This window comes from Taudactylus pleione, unplaced genomic scaffold, assembly GCF_031769625.1.
Source record: "Taudactylus pleione unplaced genomic scaffold, aTauple2 ptg000026l, whole genome shotgun sequence".
Lineage (NCBI taxonomy): Eukaryota > Metazoa > Chordata > Amphibia > Anura > Myobatrachidae > Taudactylus > Taudactylus pleione.
This window is the reverse complement of record NW_028284428.1, coordinates 21834333-21860133: the sequence shown is the minus strand read 5'-3', so window position 1 is coordinate 21860133 and position 25801 is coordinate 21834333. Positions and strand designations below refer to the sequence as shown.

The 25801-nt window shown below is 43.9% G+C and overlaps 1 protein-coding gene across 8 annotated transcripts in view; it reads left to right on the top strand.

Annotated features, from left to right (window-relative positions):
* The window catches only part of ASMTL (acetylserotonin O-methyltransferase like), an 86733-nt gene extending 62554 nt beyond the window's left edge, over window positions 1-24179 (top strand). For 7 of the 8 annotated variants that reach the window (XM_088451648.1, XM_088451647.1, XM_088451646.1 and 4 more), the window contains 5 exons: window positions 2875-3056; window positions 19616-19733; window positions 20458-20601; window positions 23333-23455; window positions 23546-24179. In XM_088451648.1, the coding sequence (XP_088307774.1) occupies window positions 2875-3056; window positions 19616-19733; window positions 20458-20601; window positions 23333-23455; window positions 23546-23751 (773 nt within the window). In that variant the 3' untranslated portion in view covers window positions 23752-24179. The remainder of the gene's footprint in view (window positions 1-2874; window positions 3057-19615; window positions 19734-20457; window positions 20602-23332; window positions 23456-23545) is intronic. The other variant, XM_088451652.1, reaches the window with a different exon arrangement.
* Window positions 24180-25801: the final 1622 nt, after the last annotated feature.

Sequence of the window (25801 nt, the reverse complement as noted above, 5' to 3'; positions counted from 1 at the left end):
TTGGACCTGATTCAGAGTTGGGAATAGAGTAAGAAAGAGCAAGTAACTGTGCATCTTGGTAAAACCATGTTGCACTGCAGGTGGATCAGATGTAAAATGTGCAGAGAGATATATAGATTTGGAATCAACTCCAGACCTTTTACCTGCTTAATTGATAATGAAATAATGAGGCAATAGCCCACACCTGTCCATGAAATAGCTTTTGAGTTGATAGTCCCATTACTTTTGGCCCCTTAACAAGTGGGAGTCACATATAGAAACCGTTGTAATTCCTACACTGTTCACCTGATTTAGATGTAATTACCCTCAAATTAAATCTGAAAGTCTGCAGTTAAAGCACATCTTGTTTGTTTCATTTCAAAGCCATTGTGGTGGTGAAGAGAGGCCAAAATATGAAAATTCTGTCAATGTCCCAATATTTATGCACCTGACTGTAGCTTATCTAGACTTTAGTAAGGCTTTTGACACTGTTCCACATCGCAGACCGTTAAATAAACTGGAAAGCTTGGGAATGGATACAAAGATAGTTGAATGGATAAGATCATGGCTGCAGGATAGGAAACAGAGAGTTGTAGTAAATAGTGTGCAGTCTCAAGAGGGAAATGTTACCAGTGGAGTACCTCAGGGATCTGTACTTGGACCAGTGCTTTTTAATATCTTTATTTGTGACATTGCAAATGGTATTGAAGAGAAACTATGCCTTTTTGCAGATGACACAAAGGTATGCAACAGGGTAGACACACCAGGAGGGGTAAAACAAATGACTGATGATCTAGGTAGACTAGAGGAATGGTCAAGAACATGGCAACTACAGTTTAATGCCAAAAAATGCAGGATCATGCACTTGGGTCCATAAATCCAAAGGCTAAATATAGTATTAATGGCACTATACTGGAAACTACTGAAGAAGAAAGGGATCTAGGAATCACTATTTCAGGTGACTTAAAGGCAAGCAAACATTGTAACAAAGCAATGAGGAAGGCAAGTCAGATGATTGGTTGAATAGGGAGTGGAATCAGTAGCAGGAAAAAAGAAGTGATATTGCCACTGTATAGATAATTATGTAATTGGTACGGCCTCATCTAGAATACTGTGTTCAGTTCTGGAGGCCATATCTCCAGAAGGATATTAATACATTAGAAACTGTACAAAGAAGGGCAACTAAAATGGTGCAAGGTCTACACCACAAAACGTACCAGGAAAGACTAAAAGATCTTAATATGTATAGTTTGGAGCATAGAAGGGAAAGGGGGGACATGATAGAAACGTTCAAATATATAAAGGGTTTTAACAAGGTAAAGGCCCAATCCTGAACAGTACTAACTGAAGCTATAGAGAAATAGAAAGAGAAGTATTAGAACAAGAGGACATGTTCTGAAACTGGAGGGTGGTAGGTTCAGGGGAAATTTGAGGAAAAATTACTTTACAGAACGGGTAGTGGACAAGTGGAATAGCCTCCCATCAGAGGTGGTAGAGGCTAAGACAGTAGAGCAATTTAAACATGCATGGGATAGACATAAAGATATCCTTCAGAAGAAGTAAGGATCAATAAGGGTTGAGGTAACAATATGTTTTAAAATGGGGCAGACTAGATGGGCCAAGTGGTTCTTATCTGCTGTCAAATTCTATGTTTCAATGCAAAAACAATGTATGTATTTGTACCAATTCCATTCCAATGTGTCCAGGTTCACAGTTACTTGCTATTTATTAAATCCCAACTCTGAATTAGGCCCTATGTTTTGGGTACAGGAGGGCTTACCCATATTTTGGCTTCAGGTCACTGAGTTTTGAACGATTCCCACTGCTTTGTATAAAAAAGCTAGGCAGCCAGTTGGGGAAGCAGTTAATGAGCCAAGGCTCCCTGAGATTGGTGCAAGTGCATTTATGTGACAGCTAGTATACGAAGTTCTGCTGCCTGGCAGTTTTCCTAACAGTCAAATAGCACAAGTGAGGTCTCATGAATACGCCCACCACTCTTATCATATATTAATGCTGAAATAGAAAACTGGAGGAGCTGTACCAGCTGGGTATTTGTGTGCTACAAACAAACTCCACAATATCTGGTGTCAATGTATAGTGTCTGATTAGCAATAGTTATCTTCTCAATATTATGTAATTTGTGCAAAGAATAAATAATAATTCTGACCAGTAGCGGCTCTAGAGGTGGGGCTGCAGAGCAGTTCAAAATTCAAATAGGGGAACCACACCAACTGCCATTTCAAGTGCTGCCACACATAGATGGCTGGGACTCACTGGCAGTTGGTGTGGCTCCCCTATTTGAATTTTGGACTGTGCTGCAGCCGCCACTAATCCTGACTCTTTTGCCATATTAATACCTACTTCATCTGAGGGGTAAATACTGTATATAGCAAAATATATACTTATTAGAAAGTTAGAAACCATAAACTCTAAAATCACAGAATACTGATACTAATCAAATCACATAACAAAGAAGACAGAGAACTTTGTAAAAAATAGTCATAAGTATAACAACAATATCTGAGAAGCCATACTACCTTCACATAAGGAGCCTGATTCAGAGGTAGATTCTGTTGCAGCCGCTGCACGTTTGCCGATTCACGGCAGGAATAATATGCGAATGCTATTTTCAGCCTTTCCCCTGTGTACTAGCGTGCGTTGAAATCTGCAACTCCTGAGACTCCCACTTTCACTGCCGGGGCACGGTGTAACGCCGCTGGTGGTTCTGAACAATCCTCCATCGGTGCACCAGCCCTACACCAGTAATAGTTTCTACATTTTAAATCAACATTTTGTTTCATTTTCCTACTGTATAAAATAATCTGCAAAGTGAAATCTTCTCTCTAGGTCAAGCTATATTTTTGTATTTGTAACCTTGTCCTTTTCTCTTCCTAGTGTATACAAACACTGAGCTGGCCGATACTTATCTGGTTTCGGATTCGGAACTTTCAATCCACGCATATATTATGCACTCCAATGACCATGCGTGGTTACACTTTACACATTTGGAGTCTAGAGTGGTAGAAGGTAAAAGCCATCATAAAAAGACCTGCGAGAGGATGTCTGAGAACGTGCATGTAAGAACATAATGGGATTCATTCCTCTCATATTGGACAAACATGTAACAATGATCACAAAACACACACACACAGGGGGATAATAGCATCCCCAATTCCAGCGCTAATGGATTTAAAGGGTTAATAAGGATTTTACTGTTTCAATAATACCTACTGTACGTCAGCATAGACTAAATGCAATGTAGTCTTGAACAAAAAACTAAAAGATAAAACTAAAGTGACTGCACTGGTGTATATAATTCAGTAGTACTAGTTGTGACAAAGTCGGGATAGGGGTGCCTCTCCTTTGGTATATGGACTCCTTCTTTACACACACACAGCAGCCGTAGAAACAAGATACAAGTCTGGGGTTCTCGTACAAACTGGTCGGCGCTAGTCTTTATTGTGCCAAATGAATATAAACATAAACAAAACAAACATAAGTCCTAGCCCGGCTGGGCACTAGCTACACAGCAGATTCCCTCTATAATAATGGTAGGGCCTATTGCCCTCACCATCAACAAAACACGTGCACAGTACTTACAAGGATTATCACCAAGTGTCTCTGAACAGGCTAGTCTGCCTGCTCTCCCAGGTGTGAGACACTCAGCCACAAACAAACCATGCTTATATTAGCCATTTCCAGCTGCAAGCCCTAACTAGCCTGTTACCTGGCTGAAAGGCCCAAAACCTGGAGTGACCTGTGGATGGAGCCCTCCCACCCCTCACATCCATACCCCCAGGACCCAAACCGGCTTTTCCAAAAGCCGATACTCTGGTCTGCTTACAAAACAGACTTCTCCTGGGGTTTTTTAAAACACATAGGCCAAAACCTAGTACAAATGTACTTGCCATTGACCACTTTACCAGTGCTTGTATCACATATCCCCCCCCCCCTTTGTTTCAATCTGTGGGGCGGAACAACCGCAGCCCCCAAACAATGACAAAGCATCTGCATTGGCCAGGTGGTTTCCTGGCCTGTGATCTACCGTAAATGTAAAGGTTTGCAATGCCAAGAACCATCTCCTTATTCTCGCATTACTGTCCTTGTTTTCTGACATCCACTTCAGAGGGGCATGGTCAGTGATCAATCTGTACTTTCTTCCCACCAAGTAGTACCTGAGAGTCTCTAACGTCCACTTTATGGCCAATGCTTCTTTCTCGACCGTAGCATAGTTTCTTTCATGTACATTTAATTTTCGGCTTAAGAAGAAAATCGGGTGTTCTTCACCCTCTTTGCTTTGGGACAGGACCACTCCGATGCCTACATCTGACGTATCGGTTTGTACAACAAAATTGGGTATAAACCTCCTATAATACCCAGTGATCCCTAAGAAGGCTCTCACCTGCTTTTTATTCAGGGGTCGAGGCCAGTTTTGGATTGCCTCAATCTTATTGAGCTGTAGCTTTATCTAACCTGTGCCAATGGTGTACCCAAGATATTTTACTTCTTCCATCCCTAGACAACACTTTTTTGGGTTGGCTGTCAAACCTGCCTTATAGATGGAGTCCAACACTGCTAGTACTCTGGGCAAGTGAGACTGCCAATCTGGACTATGAATGACCACATCATCCAGATAAGCAGCAGCATACTGTCTATGGGGCCTTAGAATCCTATCCATCATTCTTTGAAAGGTAGTAGGTGCCCCATGTAGTCCAAAGGGCAACATTTTGTATTGAAACAACCCCTCTGGTGCAGAAAAAGCTGTCTTTTCTTTGGCGTTCTCAATTAACGGCACTTGCCAATACCCTTTGGTTAAGTCAAGAGTAGTTAAATATCTGGCTGTCCCCAGCCTTTCAATTAGTTCATCCACCCTAGGCATAGGGTAAGCATCGAACTTTGACACACTGTTCAATTTCCGGAAGTCATTGCAGAATCGCACACTCCCATTGGGTTTTAGAATGAGCACAGTGGGACTTCACCACTCACTATGCGATTCTTCAATTACACCCAACTCTAACATTTTGTTTTAATTTCCTTCGACACTGATTCTCTTTGGGCTTCTGGTAACCTATAGGGTTTTAGGTTAACCTTAACCCGTGGGTCAGTGATTGTCATGTTTGATGACCGTGGTTTTCCCTGGTAGGTCAGAAAACAGCACCCTATTTCTGATCAGAAATTCCTTAACTTCCTGCTGTTGACTGGCCGACAGGGCTTTTGCCACTGTCACTTTGGGTACCATGGGCCCTGGGTTTACTGGAGGGGCTCGGATGGCTGACTGTGCTGCTCTATCCTTCCAGGGTTTTATAAGATTTACATGGTATATCTGTTCTGGCTTTCTTTTCCCGGGCTGGTAACCTGCCCCACTTTTTCTAAGATTTCAAAGGGTCCTTGCCATTTAGCCAAAAGTTTACTTTCTACTGTGGGAACCAACACCAACACTCTGTCCCCAGGAGCAAAGTTGCGTAAGCGAGCATTGCGGTTGTATACCCTCTGCTGTGCCTGTTCCAAGTGCTATCTTACTATCGGTACCACAGCAGCAATTCTTTCTTGCATTTGAGAAACATGTTCAATAACTATTTTATACGGACTAGACTGCACCCTTCTCCCCTGGAACAGTCTTACCAGTGCCAATGGGAGTTTGCCGATGCGCCATCGTGGCTCGGTGGGGCACACTCATCAGCTCCTCAGCCGCCACGTACATCTCCACCAGTTCAACTAGCTGGTCTGCGGACTTAGGGTCTGCATGGCTCACCCACTTCCGCAGAGACGCAGGTAGCAAACGCAGATACCGGTCCATCACGACTCTCTCCACAATCTGTGGTCCTGTCAGTGTCTCGGGCTGCAGCCATTTTGTGGTTAGATGGATGAGGTCATGCATCTGAGCATGGAGGTTTTTCCATTTGGAACTCCCAGCAGTAGACTCGTTGGGCCTGAACAAATGAGGTGACTGCCAAGCGGGTTAGGATCTCCCATTTTAACAGACTTCTCCTGGGGTTTTTTAGAACACATAGGCCTAAAACCTACGACAAATGTACCTGCCATTGACCACTTTACTAGTTCTTCTATCACATAGTACATATATCTGTTGTCAAATGATCACAAATTGCTTCTCTCAAGAAAAAAACATTTAATAACCCATATAATATAAATAGAAATATATCAAAAACATCTTTAGAAAACTTGAATTTCCCATCATCTTGGTATAAAAGACCGCAGAGAAATATACATAAAATATGTTCGTATAAATAAGTCAGTTTTTAGGGGTGCCTAATTTATAAAATAGTCCCAACCTGGACGTTTCAATGTTTGTCTTGCTATGGAACTTTTGTGAGATATATATCACAGGACACCAGGTACAGTCAGGTGCATAAATATTGGGACATTGACAGAATTTTCAGATTTTGGCCTCTATTCACCACCACAATGGCTTTGAAATGAAACAAACAAGATGTGCTTTAACTGCAGACTTTCAGATTTAATTTGAGGGTAATTACATCCAAATCAGGTGAACGGTGTAGGAATTAGAACGGTTTCTATATGTGCCTCCCACTTTTTAAGGGGCCAAAAGTAATGGGACAAACTAAACAATCCTAAATCTAACTTTCACTTTTTAATACTTTGTTGCAAATCCTTTGCAGGCAATTACAGCCTGAAGTCTGGAACGCATAGACATCACCAGACGCTGGGTTTCATCCCTGGTGATGCTCTGCCAGGCCTCTACTGCAAATGTCTTCAGTTCCTGCTTGTTCTTGGGGCATTTTCCCTTTAGTTTTGTCTTCATCAAGTGAAATACATGCTCAATCAGATTCAGGTCACGGGATTGACTTGGCCATTGATAACATTCCACTTTTTAGCCTTAAAAAACTCTTTGGTTGCTTTTGCAGTATGCTTCAGGTCACTGTCCATCTGCACTGTGAAGCGCTGTCCAATGAGTTCTGAAGCATTTGACTGAATATGAGCATATAATATTGCCCGAAACACTTCAGAATTCATTCTGCTGCTTTTGTCAGCAGTCACATCATCAATAAATACAAGGGAACCAGTTCCATTGGCAGCCATACATGCCCACGCCATGACACTACCACCACCATGCTTCACTGATGAGGTGGTATGTTTTGGATCATGAGCAGTTCCTTTCCTTCTCCATACTCTTTTCTTCCCATCACTCTGATACAAGTTGATCTTTGTATCATCTGTCCATAGGATGTTGTTCCAGAACTGTAATGGCTTTTTTAGATGTTTTTTGGCAAACTCTAATCTGGTATTCTTGTTTTTTGAGGCTCACCAATGGTTTACATCTTGTGGTGAACCCTCTATATTCCCTCTTGTGAAGTCTTCTCTTGATTGTTGACTTTGACACATATACACTTACCTCCTGGAGAGTGTTCTTGATTTGGCTAACTGTTGTGAAGGGGTTTTTCTTCACCAGGGAAATAATTCTTCTGTCATCCACCACAGTTGTTTTCCGTGGTCTTCCAGGTCTTTTGGTGTTGCTGAGCTCTCCGTGCGTTCTTTCTTTTTAAGAATGTTCCAAACAGTTGATTTGGCCATACCTAATGTTTTTGCTATCTCTCTGATGGGTTTGTTTTGACTTTTCAGACTAATGATGGCTTGCTTCACTGATAGTGACAGCTCTTTGGATCTCATATTGAGAGTCGACAACAACTGATTCCAAATGCAAATGTCACACCTAGAATCAACTCCAGACCTTTTACCTGCTTAATTGATAATGAAATAATGAGGGTTTAGCCCACACCTGTCCATGAAATAGCTTTTGAGTTGATAGTCCCATTACTTTTGGCCCCTTAAAAAGTGGGAGGCACATATAGAAACCGTTGTAATTCCTACACTGTTCACCTGATTTAGATGTAATTACCCTCAAATTAAATCTGAAAGTCTGCAGTTAAAGCACATCTTGTTTGTTTCATTTCAAAGCCATTGTGGTGGTGAAGAGAGGCCAAAATATGAAAATTCTGTCAATGTCCCAATATTTATGCACCTGACTGTATGACCGACGTTTCAATGTTTTATGCAAACATTTTTCATAAGGGCTTAAATATACAAACAGATCTATTCACCTATATACCCCCTCTGGAACGTCTGTGTCACCAAATGCATGCGGCATCCTGCGCATAAATGTGACGTCACAAGAGGCTCCTGCATCGGCGTCACGGAGAGACCAGACCACGTGAAACCCAGTCACCAATCAGTGAAAACATAATAACAACAATGCATGGGTCATCTACCAACCGCATATGATAATTGTGGCAATATCAGCAAAGATGATAGATGTCACTATGCACACATAATAGCATATAAACAAACTAATACACAAACACTTTCACAAAGAAGACACATAACACAATAGACCGGCATAGCAAATAGAGACATACCTAAAAAAAAGGCATATTACTGTTTGATAAACTGAAAGATCGCTATCATCAAAATAACCTACTAAGTAAGAGATCAAAAAATAGTTCCAGTGTGTCACAAGGCACTACATGTGAACATAAATGAATGAACTTGCACCATAAATAAGAGAACGGGCCCTTAATAATGAGCAACAATATATCAAATGATATGTGTAGATTGTAATCAATGTGACAAACATCGATATGAAGTAGAACCCAAATCAAACAATAATACAATGTCAAATAGCACTATATAATAAAATAAATGTAACATGGATATTGAGAGATACACATCACAACTTGTGTCACGCAATATCACAAAATAAGAAAGCATAAACCATTGATATAAAAAAACAACCATAAAAAATAAAAAACATAATGGAATTGCTCACAAAAAACAACTCAACCCCAAATGTTCATTAAGTCCCCGAGGTGACATAGTATCCAAACGAAAAATCCATCTGCATTCAGCCTGATATATATACATCTGCAAAGGTGGGAGGCACTCCAGGGACTTAATCAGCGATATATTTCAATGAGCATAAGCCACACACAAAAAAATGTGCATCCGACGTTTCGGGTTTATTCACCCTTTTTCAAGGAATACTGGTCTAGGGACTTGAGAGTATGTGTAGTGGTGGCAAAGGTATGCACGAGCTGACAGTACTAGTAAATGCAGCGGGACAGCACCGGTAGCTGCACCTGGAAAGTGCAATGTGCTGGGGAAATCCCATAGTAGCTGGCCAGCTAGAGTCTCAGCCGTGGGAGGCAGGTAATTCTGATTTGAAAGCATTCCCTCACGTTGTGCAGGACCAATGGAACAATAGAGGATGATTATAGTAGCTTCTAGCTTGTAGGAAGTGACAACTTCTTTGGAACATCCATGTATAGAATGATTGCAGCAAACTGGAAAGCATCAAGGCATTTCTTTTTTTTTTTTTAAACTGACTGTCATTTTGTGCATACCTTTCCCACCAATACACATACTCTCAAGTCCCTAGACATAGGGCACAGCAGTGAGTTACATCTAACTTCTAGATGTTTCAAGCTGGGGATATTAATATTAAGTGACAATCTGTCTTGCTATGGAACTTTTGTGATGTATATCAAACACTGAAACGTCCAGGTTGGGACTGTCTATTTTATGAATTCGGGACCCATAAAAAAAACATCTCAGACTTTTGAATTTATACATGCATATTTCTCTGTGGTCTTTATATCAAGATGATGGGAATTAGTTTTATAAAGATGTTTTTTTATATATTTTTATATATATTATATGTGTTGTTAAATGTTTTTTTTTCGTGAGAGAAGCCATTTGTGATTATTTGACAACAGGTATATGTACTAGTACTACTGAATTCTATACACCAGCGCAGTCTAGTTTTCATTTTTAAACATGTAACAATAATGTATTTTTTTAATGGAATCTAAATTGTTCGCCTACATATAAGCATCGGGACAGAAAAAAGTGGTTACTTCCAGGGATAGGCAATAAGCGGCCCTCTAGTTGTTGCTGAACTACACATCCCAGCATGCTTTGCAGCAGTTTAAGCATGGCCAAATAACAAAACTGTGGCAGGGCATGCTGGGATGTGTAGTTTTACAACAGCTGGGGAACCACTTATTGCCCACTCCTACTTTAGACCTTAGTTTCTCATCTCTAATTGCAGTTGACTCCAAAGAGTTACTGTATATTTATCTGTGCATAATTAAATGATCTCATTTCATACAAGTTTAAAGACTGAAAAGGACAGCATAAATAATTCATTATAAATCGATTCAAATTTTTAATCACCTGTAGCATAAGCATTGCAATAGGACATTTGCTGTTCAGCTTAAGGAAAGAGGGACACATTTTTAAAACCCACATGATGAGGGGCCAGAAACCGTGCAGAATGCAGTGTTATAAAATAGTTTGAGCAGTATGCCAATTGTGGGTGCACTGGTGCCTTCGTATGCTTTCTATAGCAAAAATGGCATGCCAAGTTCTTAAACATAAATGTTTTGAATAATTGTAAAAGGTAATACTCCTCATATACATAACTGCACCCAGTATAATAGCCTCATGCCCTCTATTTGCTGTCTGTACCTATCATAATGATACATGCCCACACAGCCCTTTTCCAACTGTATATAACCAGTGCCCAGCATACCTGCCACATACCCCATGATTTTCTCATGGCCACCAAATACAGCCTCTACCTATCAAACCTATCCTTTCCCCATCTTTTAATAGTAGTTATTGTTCTCCTGATTAGATGAGCTGAGAGTACCTTAATATAGTGGAGAGAATATACAGTATGTATGAAGAAACAGAGGTTCCTCATTTAAACAGCAGCGGTTTCTATTTGTGCAACAACAGTTTCAGTTATTAGGGGTTGAGTGAAGCCAAATCAGTAAATGGGATTGTCTGGCTTCATTTTGAGGCAGCAGGGGTTTTCCTAGCAGGCTGGCCATCTTGTCGCATATGAGTAGGATCACCCCTTTTATATCGCTTCAGAAAAGTATGATATAAATGTGTATTAAAGATTAGGATGGCTTTTGACTTTTATTTGCACAGTTTCGTGCACTGCAGCTTATGAAATTAATATTTTACTCGGTTTATAAATAATTAGCAAGTGCCTTGCTTTTTCTCACAAGACCTCTTTAGCCGTTTCAGTGTTTGGTGTATATTGGCACACCCCTTTGCTATTATAAAATGAGCAGTCTGACTATTGCAGACAGCTTCTGTTTTGTTTTACAGTTTCTTTCAGGTTTTTCTTCCTGTAGGCACTGTGGGCCTGATTCAGAGCCAGACGCTATTTGCGCTCACTCGTTCAGAAAAAGGGGCCGGCTATTCAAATGAACCGTTCGCTCTTTGCGGTCTGTTCACGCCTCTAGGTCTGAACGAGCGAACAAAACTTGCGGTCGTTTTTTGGAAAACTACGCCCCCTGGCCGCTCACATCCTACGTCATGTCCGCTATTTATTAGATTAATCGAGTACATCGACCAGCGTCTGAACTGCTCGCTATTCTTGTGGTTGGTTTTTGCTACCACAATCTTGCGAGCAGTTCTGGCTATAAAATAACCCAGTGACGTGGTCAATGACGCTGCTGTATTAATTATGCACACCCATAAAACGCCCGTTTTGACCTTTAAGCACGCCTGCGTTCGGATCTCCACTCCCCATTTTCAAGCACCTTCCCCTGTTACCACCCACATACGCCTCATTCTGTCACTCTAAATAGCAGGCATTCGCTATATTGCGAGCACATGAATTTCGGCCGCACTGACTGGTTCGCGCATGCGTATAACAATCCGTACGCATGCGCAGATGTTCGAACATCGCTCGGAACGAGCGTACTGCCGCTAGCGAGTGGCTCTGAATGAGGGCCTGTATTTGTTCCTATCGTAGTATTGCTTTGTGCCACTAGAGTGCGCTTGAGATTCTTTTTGAGATCTTTGTAACTGGTTGATTAGTTATGGTTAGAGCAGTTAACTGTTTTTTCTACTGAAGAATAAATGAAAATAAAACTTGCTGCATTTAAAAAAATATCTAGAATGTCAATGTTTGACATTTTGGACTTACAACAGTACATCATAAGAATTTTGAACAGTTAACACCTTTGAAACTGACACATGTAACAAAAAGTAAATATTAAGGGAGCAGTACAGATGTGTCCTTATTGCTGCAGTCGTGCCCATCAGCACGTGTCAGGTCCCGTGCACCTCGACTGAGCGTCTGTTTTTCTGAAAAGTGCATCTTAGTCACAAAGAGATGTGACAAACCGCTTCACGAGACTGCACTGATTAATTTGGTGTGCGGCACTTGAATATCTCTGTGACTGAATCTGTATATGAAGTGCTACGATGCAGTGGTCACAGCTTTTCACTCGCACACAGATGTACAAAATCTAAAATGAATCCGTGCAGTCTCTTGAAGCAATTTGTCACATCCATTTGTGACAAAGACACATTTTAGGGTGAAAAAGATGCTTGGCGCAAGCCGAGCAACATATGACCTGGTGGCTCACTTGCACTACATGACGTATTGAGCCTAGGTGTATGAGGACACATCTGTATCTATTATAGCAGGGATGGGGAACCTCAGGCCCAGGGGCCGTATAAGGCCCGCAGAATAATTTGGTCTGGCCCTCTGAGCTTTTTTCTGCTAGCCTCATCTGGCTAGCAGGGTGCCTAGAATGACACCCTGCAGCCAGAATCTATGCAGCACTGCCGCCTGGAGTGTTCGGATGGTCACACCACTGCCCTTACAGCTCCCCAGAGCATCCTCAGGATGCTCCAGGCATTGCTGTAATCACCAGTGATTGTGGCCCCGCCCCCATGTGATGTCACATGGGGGCGTGGCCTGCACCAGGCCCGCGAATAATGTTATATATAACAAAATGGCCCTCTGCAGAAAAAAGGTTCCCCACCCTGTATTATAGCCTTCTGGACCAGTATGTTCTACAATAATGCAGCAAAGCATTAATAAAAAACCTGCTTCTGTCAGTGTAGTTTTTGACCTGTAACTTTTCCAGTTGAGCCTTATATGAGGGCGAGTCGAAAATTATCTGAAATTCAGTTATATTAAAACTTCTGTTGGCCGCAATGTCTTATCAACGCTTTCCGTACTAGGTCACTGTCTCCCCAGTCACTGCTGTGCAGGTTTTAACTTGATACGTCCGTTCATTTGTGACTGCAGTGCAAGAAAAAATGGCTGCCCCACTTGTGATTTGCACGAAAGCAGAGCAGCGTGCAGTGATTAGTTTTTTGTGGTCTGAGGGTGTCTGGTGCCGATATTTATCGAAGACTTTGTGTACAGTAAATGGAGATAGTGTTTTGTCCCGAAGAAGTGTCTGGATGGATAGAGATTTTCAAAGAATGTCGCATTAGCCCTAAGGGGACGGAGATTCACATCTTATGAAGAGGTGAAGACAGTGGTGCATTTGTGGCTCACAGTTCAGCCTAAAACATTTTTTCTACTTCAGGGTCCATAGGGTATCCACAGGATACCTTGGGTATAGGTGTGACGTCAGTCGCAGGGCACCAAAGAGTTAAGCTTTCAGCCTCCCAGGATGCACTAGGTCCCCCTCCTATACCCCGCCCCCGGGCCAAGGCACCTCAGTTTAGTTTGGTGCCCGGCCGGAGTCGGGTGCACCTGTTGGAGTGGGGGCTAGAAGAGCCCCTGAAGCTTTTTCTTCATGCAGCTGTGGCTGCACATCTGGATGAACAGCATGGACAGTCAGTCCTGACGTCCATGCTGTCTTCCCTACACCCCGCCGGTACCAGAACGCCGGTACTGATCCGGGGATGCTGGTGGGCGTCTGGGGTCACAGCTAGCGGTGACCCCAGATGCTCCGGACCATGGCCGGATTCAAGGGGGACAGAGGTAAGCAGCGGGGTCCCGCGGTGGGTCCCCGCTGATCACATGGTCCTAAGTCCCCAGGCAGGGGGCTCCCTGGGGACTGGCTGCAGCGTGGAGCCAGGCGACCAACCTGCGCTTCCACTACCCCCTGGGACAGCGGACCGCAGCAGAGCGGTAGCGCTGCAGCGTCCCAGGGGTTAAATGCATGCCAGGGGAGCGCGCCTTCCCTGTCTCACAGCCGGCGCCTCCCCCGCTGCACACAGCCCTCTCTGCACTGTGCTGACTGGTCCTGTGTCAGCGCTCCTCCCCCAGGCCAGCTTCTCTCTGCTCCTCGGCGGCCATCTTCTCTGCAACGCATGGTGAACGCTGCTGGAAGTCTGGAAGGAAGCATCGTGGTCTGGGTCCCCCCGCATACCTCTCCTCCGCTGTGGCTCAGGTCTGTGTATGCAGCGCTGTGTCCTACCAGGCCCTGTGTCTGTGTAGTTGAGTGATCAGCGCTGTTAGTGCAGGAATTGTTATTTCTCTGCATTGTATGTGACTGTGCTAGCGCTGCCTGTAACTTTTCTTCTCTAAACTGTCAGCTTTATTACTGTCCCTGTTCTTTCTGCTAAAGCCCTTGCGGTGCGGTGCTGCAGGGTGGTCTCTCGCCTATTTAATACTTAATTGGTGAGAGAGGTCACATACGTGGTGCCATCATGTCTGAAAGTGATTTTCCCCTCCGGCTACAGTGTACCACGTGCAAAGTACCGTTAGCGGAGGGGGAGGGTAGCGCGGAGGGCCTTTGCCGGCAGTGTTTGTCCATGGCGCGGCCTATTACGGTTACAGCACCGGTACAGGAGCCGCCCTGGGCTTGTTTCGCTCAGGCGTTAACAGCTTTAGTGGGCCAGTTAGCTCCGCAGCCCGCGTTTACTCCGATGGGTTTGTCCCAGCAGTCTGTGGTGTCGTCACCCATGCAGGGGTTCCCACGACAATTGGTGGTACCCCACAGTCTCCCTATTTCCCCGCTCCCGGGTTCTCAGGAGCCAGCGTGGGTTAACTCCCTGACGAGTTCTGTACAGCACTTGTCGGATGTGTTGCAAGGGGAGTCTGTGATGCGGCCTCATAAAAGGCCGGTGGCGTCTCTGTCCGCTCCTTATGAGGATGACGAAGGGACGTCTGATGATGGGGAGATTCTGGATCCTTACGATCAGGAACCTCTCCATACTAAGGACGCTGATGCTAAGTCCAAAGTATATATTCCTGGACTTATTCGGGCGGTCCGCACAGCCTTGGTGATTGAGGACGAAGTTCCCCCAGCGGCTAAATCTAAGTATGCCTTTTTCAAAGATGTGAAGGGCGATGCCACAGTCTTTCCTCTTTCGGGTCAGTTGGTGGACCATTTAGAGGAGGCGTGGAAACAACCTGGCAAAAGATACCAGCCGCAGAGACGCCTGGCGGTGGCTTATCCGTTCGCGGATAATTATTTTGCTAAGTGTGAATCCCCTCCACAGGTGGATTCTCACGTGACCCGTCTTGTCCGTAGTGCCACATTGCCGATGCCATCCATGTCCTCCCTTAAGGATGCTACGGACCGCAAGGTAGAAATCTGCCTGAAGTCCGCTTATTCCCTTGCAGGGGGGGCAGCACGGCCGGCTATGGCCATTTGCTGGGTTGCCAGAGCGATGGAGCGCTGGGCGGATTCATTAGAGGCTTCTTTTGAATCCGACTGTCCGGCCGAACAGGCGGAGTTGATTGGCAATCTCCGTGATTCGGCCACCTACATCAACGAGGCGGCTCTAGACATTAGTACTCTGGTGTCTAGAATTTCTTCAGCAGCGGTAGCTGCTCGTCGCACCTTGTGGCTGCGATCCTGGAAGGCGGACGCAGATCCAAGAAAGGTCTGGAAGCGTTGCCGTTTACCGGAGAAGTTCTCTTCGGTCCGGATCTGGATAAGATTGTGGCCACGCTGGCGGCAGCCAAATCTGCTTGTCTCCCGTCGGCCGCTGCTCCTTCTGGTTCTGGACCATCGTCCTTTCGGTCATCTAGGGCCCAGGGCAGGCCCAAACCACAGTCGTTTCCTCGACAGGCTGGCCCTAAGAAATCGGTCAAGCCCCGGAAACAGGCATGGAGTACCAGACGTCCGGCCCCCAAGCCAGATGACAAGCCTGCGGCCTGACGGTCCGGGTCTCCCCTTGGGGGATCCCAGGGTGGGAGGCCGCCTGCTGCAGTTCTCCCGGTGTTGGTCGTTCACTACGACAGACACTTGGGTTCTGGAGGTGGTCTCTCACGGGTACGCCCTCTCCTTCCGGCACAGACCCCCGGCTCGATTCTTCACCACGGGTCTACCATCAGACCGGAACAAGGCTACGGAGCTGCGGAAGGTATTGCACACTATGCTCCAGGCTGGAGTTATAGTGCCTGTTCCATTCTCCCAGAGGGGCCAGGGTTTCTATTCAAATCTATTTTTGGTACAGAAACCCAATGGGTCATATCGTCCGATTCTCAACCTCAAAGCACTCAACAAGTCTTTGCGGGTCCCGAAGTTTCGGATGGAGACCCTACGGTCCATCATTCTGGCGCTGGAACCTGGGGACTACATGGTGTCATTGGACATACAGGACGCTATGGTGGTCATGGCGGCTTCTCTGCGGCTGCAAGGAGTCCGCATGTTGCCGTACTTGGACGACCTGTTATTGGTGGCAGGATCTCCAGAGCTCCTGTTACACCACTTGGACCTGACCATTGCACTGCTGCAACGGCACGGCTGGCTAATCAACTGGCAGAAGTCCACTCTAATCCCGTCTCGGAGGATTCTGCATCTTGGAGCCTTATTGGACTCGGGACAGCAAAGGATCTTCGTGACGGAGGACAAGATCTCTGCTTTACAGTCAAGGGTGCGCAGTTGTCTGCACAGCCGCCGGGTGTCCTTACACTCTGCGATGAGGTTACTGGGCTCCATGGTGTCGGTGTTCGACATGGTGGAATACGCCCAGTTTCACTCCAGACCTCTGCAGCACCTGATCCTGTCCAAGTGGAACGGGCTGCCTCAGTCTCTGAAGTTCCAGACGATTGTGCTCACCCCGGAGGTTCGCCTGTCCCTTGCGTGGTGGTTAAAGACGACCCACCTCAACAAGGGACGTCCGTTCTGGGTTCCAAATTGGGTCCTGTTGACAACGGACGCCAGTCTTCGGGGCTGGGGAGCAGTTTCGGGTCCACACTTGTTCCAGGGCAGGTGGACGCCGACAGAAGCGGAGCTTCCAATAAATATCTTGGAACTCCGTGCGGTCTTCAATGCTCTCCTGCAGGCACAGCGGTTTCTCCAGGGTCACCCGGTGCAGGTCCAGTCGGACAATGCTACCACCGTGGCCTACATAAACAGGCAAGGAGGAACTCGCAGTCGGGCGGCTCTCGTAGAGGTTTCTCGGATCCTGGTTTGGGCGGAGCGCAATCTTCCGGCCATATCAGCGGTCTTCATCCCGGGAGTGCTAAATTGGGAGGCAGACTTTCTAAGTCGCCAGGACGTTCATCCAGGGGAATGGTCCCTGCACCCGGACGTTTTTCAACTACTGGTGGACAGGTGGGGTCTTCCAGAAATCGACCTCATGGCGTCCCGGCACAACAACAAGTTGCCGGTGTACGGGTCTCGCACAAGAGACGAAGGGGCGTCTCTGGTGGATGCTCTGTCCGTCCGGTGGACGTTCAGGTTCGCATACCTGTTCCCTCCGGTCTCCCTTCTTCCACGGGTAATCCGGAAATTCAAACAGGAAGGAGGGACGCTCCTGTTGATAGCTCCCGCGTGGCCCAGACGGCACTGGTTCTCAGACCTTCAGGGTCTGTCCGTGGACAGTCCTCTGCTGTTGCCGCTACGACCGGACCTTCTGTCTCAGGGTCCTTGTCTTCACCCGGACCTGACTCGGCTGTCTTTGGCGGCGTGGCTGTTGAGACGGCCATGCTGAGGTCCTGGGGGTTTTCCAGCTCTGTGGTGCGTACCATGTTACGAGCTCGGAAACCGTCTTCCGCGAGGATATACCATCGCGTGTGGCATACGTTCTTCCAGTGGTGTCGACCGAGAGGTTATGCACCGCGGGAGTTTCGTCTGTCTCGGATTCTCGCCTTCCTGCAAGTGGGACTAGATCATGGGCTTCGCCTTGCTTCTTTGAAGGTACAGGTTTCGGCCCTATCTGTCTGGTTTCACCGTAGGATTGCTACAATCCCAGATGTGCGCACCTTTATGCAAGGTGTTCTCCGTATTCAGCCGCCCTTTGTTCCACCTGTGGCGCCTTGGGATTTGGCTGTGGTCCTGAGGGCTCTCCAAGGACCGCCGTTTGAACCACTGGGCTCAGTGGATATTAAATGGCTAACAGCTAAGACTGTTTTCCTTCTGGCCGTTGCTTCAGCCAGACGAGTTTCTGAGTTAGGGGCTCTTTCTTGTAGACCCCCTTTCTTGGTTTTTCATGGGAACAGGGCAGTGCTCCGCACTCGGCCCGAGTTTCTTCCCAAAGTTGTTTCCCAGTTTCATGTTAACGAGGAAATAGTTGTTCCGGCCTTTAAATCACCGGGTCTTTCCGTGGGTGAGGCCTCTTTGGATGTTGTGCGGGCCTTAAGGACTTATGTTGACCGCACTTCTTTGTTTAGGAAGTCGGACGCTTTGTTGTCCTCTATGGCTTCTGTAAAAAGGGTTGGCCTGCTTCAAAGCAAACTTTGGCAGCCTGGATCCGTATGGCTATTTCTGAAGCTTATCTTCATGAAGGCCTACCGGTCCCTCCTTCTCTGAAGGCTCATTCCACTAGGTCTGTGGGTCCTTCGTGGGCAGCTCGACGTGGTGCCTCGGCAGTTCAGATCTGCAAGGCTGCTACGTGGTCTTCTGTCCATACCTTCGTGAGGTATTACAGGTTTGACACCTTCGCCTCTCAGGATGCTTCCTTCGGGCGGCGGATTCTCCTTTCTGCACAGGAGCGTCCCCACCCTTAAAGGATACTGCTTTGGGACATCCCCAAGGTATCCTGTGGATACCCTATGGACCCTGAAGTAGAAAATATGAGATATGGTAAGAACTTACCCTTGTTATCTCTATTTCTACGAAGTCCATAGGGTTCCACAGGACTCCCGCCCTGTCGCACCTGTGCTGCAGATGGGCTTTGCTCTGGTCACCGGTTTTCCGTCTCCCTCTGGTGAGAATGTGATTCTTGTATGTGTCCAGATCTTTGTTCTCTCTCTTCCTTCTCCTCCTCCGGCCTATGGCTTGGTAACTAACTGAGGTGCCTTGGCCCGGGGGCGGGGTATAGGAGGGGGACCTAGTGCATCCTGGGAGGCTGAAAGCTTAACTCTTTGGTGCCCTGCGACTGACGTCACACCTATACCCAAGGTATCCTGTGGAACCCTATGGACTTCGTAGAAATAGAGATAACAAGGGTAAGTTCTTACCATATCTCATATTTTAATGAGGGAATACGAAAGCTTGTTGACAGATGGACAAAGTGTATTGAAAAGCATGAAGATTGTCAAAAAATAATGTATTTGTCTTTTCCGAAAGTTGATGAAAATAAATTCTACAGCCAGAGTGCGGATAATATTTGACTTACCCTCGTATATTAATGTTGACCTGCTATAAAAAAAGGCTTTGGCAAAAAAAAACAACACAACTTTATTTCTGTTTAAAGTGAAACTGTCACCTGTGGTATATACTCATTATTATAGCAATTTTGCGAAAAACATTATTTGCCGCCTAGCTTTGCTGCTATCAACCGCGAGAAACTCATTCATGAGGACATTGTATAAAACGATAAGAGCACGTACCCTTTTGTGCTTGTTACTTGTTTTTTTTATTTTACTCTGCAGTTAGTGTGGCACTGTTTTTTTTTTTTTTTCTAAAGTTATTTCTTTGTTTATTTCAAGGGATCTGATTGCAAGGGACACTTTATGAGGGTGAATCACTGCACGCTTAAAATCACAGCAAGAGATATAGCAACGGCATTTGACCTTTCCAAGTACACTTCCGTCTGTGACCTAGGAGGTATGATTTATGTTCCGTCTCTGTGCTCTCCATGTTTTTTAGAGTGGAAAAATATATAAATAAATAAATAAATAAATATATATATATATATATATATATATATATATATATATATATATATATATATATATATATATAAAACCATGGGCCAAAGAATGGGTATGATGCATTAAATGGGTTATTCACTTTTGCAGATTCCCTGGGAATGATATATATCACCCACACTGTACCACTTTAGTGGAATTCCCTACTCCAGATCTCTGCTATAATACACCTACAGGTCCCTGCAGCCGTAACACAAGGGAAAGAAGAGAGCAGTGGAGGCTGCAGGAGCCTCTGTTTCTCTGTTTAAATACTGAGCAGGACTTTAAATTTCCCACATCATTCTTGCTGACAGCTTTATCAGCTGTAAGCAGTGGCAGTGCCAACAGTAAAAGGTTGCACTGTAGGAGCCCATGCTGATAGGCCAACATTCCCCCTTGGTACCCTAACTAGGAAGTGCTGTAAAAGAAAAAAAGGTAAGTAGATGCTTTTTAAATGTGACTGTGAGGTCATGGATTGGACAAGTAAATTAAGTATATTTAATGGATGTAAGCTGAAAAAAACACTGCCTTCACTATCTTTAACCTCACTCTCCTAATTAATTGTATACCTCTGTTAAGAAGAAAACAATCCTATTTAAGAATAGAATCGGATATCTATATGAACTGTTAATGTTTTGTAGGCTGCACTGGTGCCCTTGCTCATGAAATGGTTCGGATATACCCAGAAATGAGAGTCAATGTGTATGATCTACCTGGAATTATTGAAAATATTTCTCCCTTCAAGCCTGAAAAATTGGATTCCAGTCGCGTGACATTTTCTTCTGGTAAGTCTATACTTTTGCAGTACAGACATTTGGTAAACACATCCCACACTTGGTGTTTGTTTTATTTACCCTAGAGATGGTAGAGAATGCAGGTTGTAAGCTGTGTAGGGGCTGGGACTGATGTGGATCGTTACATATTCTCTGTAAGATACTACATAATATGTTAGAGCTATGTAAAAAAAATGTTATTAAATGCTTTATTTGAAATGCCCTATTTTGTTATTTTGTGTGACACCGATGTCATTTTTACACATTAATTAGAAACCTATAAATTGATTTTAAACAAAAAACAACCCTAATACAAATACTCAAGATCTGCCATATATCTGTTTGTTCTGACCATTTATCCAGAAGCTTGTTAAAAAAGAACAATATAAATCCCAGGCACTGAGCGATATTCGGTATGATCAGCAGCTGCTATTATGGTGGATGCTGCCACCCAAATTTATGTATAAAGAACTCAAAAAGAAGCAGCGCTGTATCACAACCGTTACTGTGAAAAAGATAAGGTTTTGGTTATCAAATAATCAAATATATATAATTTATTCCACATATATAAAATGCAATAAGTACATATTAACATCAGAAACACATGTAAAATAGGGAATAAAAAGTGTATGTGTGTGTGAGATATATATATATATATATATATATATATATATATATATATATATATATATATATAATTATATATGTCACTTCAGCAAATAACAATGTGAGTACTCACTAATAAGTGATATCTATAGCAAATGCAAAGTCCTGTATAGAAGTAAGTCAGTGAGGGTGAAAACTACTGCTCCTTTAGGAGAAATGTCTGCATTAAATATGAGCTTTTTGGATGTACTTTATAATCCACAAGATCAGGAGCAGCACTAATAGAGATAGAAATTACGGTGGCAGAGAAATCCTAAGCCACTGGCCTTTCAGTTCTTTGAACCAAAATGCAGGGGAGCATTATCCTGTCTTTTTTATAAGTTCTATAGTGTATAAATAAGACTATTTAAACTTTACCTTTGCAAACCGAACACACCACTCAGAGTCCCCCTGTATAATACATGCTTGAAGTTTACTGGCTAAATAATGGTGAATTAAAAAATCCAGCTTCTGTGATTGCCATAGGCGGGGTTAAGCTCCACAAGCTACCTGCTTGGAGCGTTGTGGACATGCTGTACAGGGACCCCATAAAGTAGCTGGCTGGGTAGGTATCCGGATGAAAGGTCGACAATAAAAAGGTAGATAATGTATGGTCGACAGGGTCTTAAGGTCAACAGGTACAAAAGGCTGACTGACAAAAGGTCGACACACAAATGGTCTGCACTTTTTTGTTTTTCGACATTTTTAGGGTTGGGGCTAGGCACTTAGGGGAGGGTTAGGCTGCCGGAAGGGACGGTTAATATTAGGCACTAGGGGGATGGTTAGGGTTAAGCTGGCCACACACTGGACCAACTTACATCCAACCAGCCAACTTGTTGATTGGTTGGAATGAAAATCTGGTAACGTATGGGAGTAAATGATGATCAGCAATTTGCTCCTAAATGCCAGAAAACAGATGAAAATGGTCATTCAGACAAGTTTGTTAAATGTTTGCTCCAAACAATTTGTTCAAACAACAGTTTTTGTCCATTTTCGAGCGTTTGGGAGCAAATTGCTGATTGTCATTGGTTTTCATACCTTACCAGATTTTCATTCCAACCAATCAACTAGTTGGCTGGTTGGACAGATAATCTTTAGATGTGTGGCTATCTTTAAGCTTCGGTTAGGTTTAGGTACAAGGGGGAGGGTTAGCATTAGGCACTAGGGTGATGGTTAGGCTTAGGCTTAAAATACACTAAATGCTCAATTTTTTTTTTGTGTCGACCATTTGTCCCTGTCAACCTTTTGCCAGTTGACCATTTGGTGTCGACATACTGTATGCATGTTGACCTCATTCCCATTGATCTTCTACCACACCTGGCTGGGTAAAGGCTCCTGGCAGGTGCTCCTTCAAAAGACTATATTTCAGCTGATGTTAGTTGCTCGTGGATAGTCGGTACGGGTAACCTAATATCCAATTTGGGGAAATTAGATCAGCACCTAGAAATGGAAGAGAAGGGGGTACCTCGTATCGAAGAGGTCAGTCTCCGATGTGGCACCTCATGACCACCTAAACTGGCCATTTTTCCTCTCATCCGATATAGGTGCACAGAGAGATCTGTGAGTTGGGATACCATCATTATCTGTGATGTGCGCAGCCACGCATCGTGATCATGCATCACCGATGATTAAATAACTCCCTTAAAGTACATCAATATTAGTAATGTTGAAATGACTAGCCTTCCTTTTTCCTATGCGACTGTCATAAGACCAAACAGCCAGTTTGTATTCAAATACTCATCAGAATGATTTACTTCTAAAGGTGTAAATGGCGCTCACTTCACGTATCCCTTCCATTACGAAAGATTACTGTGTTATGTACAGAGTATAATTTTGGCAGGGTGTGGAGGGGGAGACGTGTGTTAGGTTCGGTTAGCTCACCTACTCTTAGTATGTTGCATCTGTGTTTTGTGTTCAAGAGAAAAAAAAAATGAGGAATTATCTGTTATTCAGAAAAAGGAGGTTGCGTAAATCTGTACGCCGCAGTTCTCCATTTCTAAATAAAAATAATGGTAAAAGCAATTGTTATCACAATATACACATTTCTCGTGGCACTCTATGAATCATCGTTTAACCCTTTTGTTGTCTGCTGTAATAGGTAACTTCTTAGAAGATGTGCTTCCTGAGGCTGATCTGTACATCCTATCAAGGGTCTTGCATGATTTGCCAGAGGCAAATTTAAACCACATTTTGAAGAAGTTATCAGTAGCTTGTTGTCCAGGTAAAAATACATGGGTAACAAATATACAAAAAAGCTGTCAGGTTTGTATGGTTTTTATTGTTGTTTTGAATATGCTGTTACTTCTTGTAGGTACAAATGCTTTGCTTATTGCGGAAATTGTCCTGGATGAGGACAAAAAGGAACCTAGAGCACTGTTACAAGCTCTCAGCATGAGTGACGGAAAGCAGAGAAGTGGAGCAGAATACAAGAAACTTCTAGAAAATCATGGATTTAATAGTGTGCAAATCAAGAAAACTGGAAACTTATTAGATGCAATCCTGGCTATAAAAAGATAATTGTTGGTATTGGGATTAGATTTGCTACTTCATAAGCATATTAAAAAAAATTGCAATTATATCGTGTATACAAGTGGATATTGTCTTTGGAACATACTGTATATTGTAGTAAAATCATTTCATGTAGTAAAAGCCTTATAAAATATAACAAATGTTTTTTACGGATTTTTTTATTTTCTTTAAAGGAAAGAGTATTTTCTTTTAGAAAGATTTACCAGCAACTTTGTTTAGGTATTTTTTTTCATTGTTCAATTTTGTAAAGATCAATTAAAAATGGAAGCATATGAAAGTTTATAGGATGATACTGGCATTTCCTTTCCTACTTGAGGTTTCTCAACTGTTTGCTGTAAATTCAGTGGACAGTATTTCAGCACGTACAAAATACACGTATTGATTGAAAAACCATGTAAATTCACATACAAAACTTTATGGACCACTACAGGTATATAAAAATGCAGTTTTTGACAATTACTGTGTGAAGCACTTTACTGAACATCAGTCTAGCTTATTAAGAGATACTAGCTGACGTGCCCGGCATTGCCTGGGTTTAAATCTTCAAGTTATTAAGTTTGTGTTGTTGTCCAAATCCATCCAGTGGAAGGCCAAGAACAGTCTCCCTGGGTTCTGCCCGGAACACTCCTCTGTGAGGTTTCATCCAAATCCATCCAGTGGAAGGCTCGGAACAGGCTCCTCGGGTCAAAGTTCTGGCCAGCATCCCCGGGTCAAAGTTCTGCCCTGTGTACACCAATAGGAGGTCCGCCCGGGACCCCAACCTCACTAAAACCTAGCCAGGATCCAACTGGTCCACCTCGAATTGAGTTCATCCCAATCGGTGCGGGGGTGTCCGAATGCATTACTGGACAGACAAACATACCGACCGACCAATGAATCTTATATATTTATTTATTACCAGTTATATAGCGCACACATATTCTGCAGCACTTTACAGAGAATATTTGTCCATTCACATCAGTTCCTGTCCCAGTGAAGCTTAAAATCCCATGCAGTCTATTTACTAAGCCTTGGATGGAAATGAAGTGAATGGTACCAGGAAATCAGCTCCTAACTGTCATGTCACAGGCTGTATTTGAAAAATGACAGGAGCTGCTTGGTACTTTATCTCTGTTCACTTTATCTCTATCCAAGGCTTAGTAAATAGACCCCTAAGTTTCTTACCACATGCACATACACACTAGGGTTCATTTTTGTTTGGAGCCAATTAACCTACCGGTATATTTTTGGAGTGTGGGAGGAAACCGGAGTACCCGGAGGAAACCCACACAAGTACAGGCAGAATATACAAACTCTGCACAGTTAGGGAATCGTACCCACGACCTCAGTGCTGTGAGGCAGTAATACTAACCATTACACCATCTGTGATTCGATAAGATATATTGAATCTTTGTCATCTGGATGATTATCAAATGAGAAGGTTACCTTTTGGGAAGTAGAGATGGTTACCCAACAAACATCAACCACTCTCTACATATGTGTTTTTTGCATATCTCTGGTATGTGTACTTGTAAATTTTACATTAATTGAATGAACTAACCTAACGCACATGCTGAATGCCTCTGAAAAAGAAAAAACATTTTCAAAGAGTTTTGTCTTTTGCAAGCCATATTATTAGTTTAGAGGCATAAGTTTGCTTTGGTTCCTTGGTCCAGTACAGTGATGGCCATTAAGGATCTGCCTCCCAGTAGGAGTCTGCATATGTTTATGCAAAAATGTATATGAATCGGTGGCGGCTCCAGACGTGGGGCTGCAGCGTAGTCCAAAATTCAAATAAGGGAGCCACACCAACTGCCAGTTAGTCCCGGGCCAGTGTTGTTGGCAGCATTTCCAAGGGCAGTTGGTGTGGTTCCCCTATTTGAAATTTGGACTGTGCTGCAGCCCCACCTCTGGAGCCACCACTGTATATGATTATGGTGTACATCAGGGGTATTCAACATATGTCCCTCTAGATGCTGTGGAACTACACATCCTAGCATGCTGTGCCACACTTTTGCTATTGGGGCATGCTAAAACTGTGGAAGGGCATACTGAGATG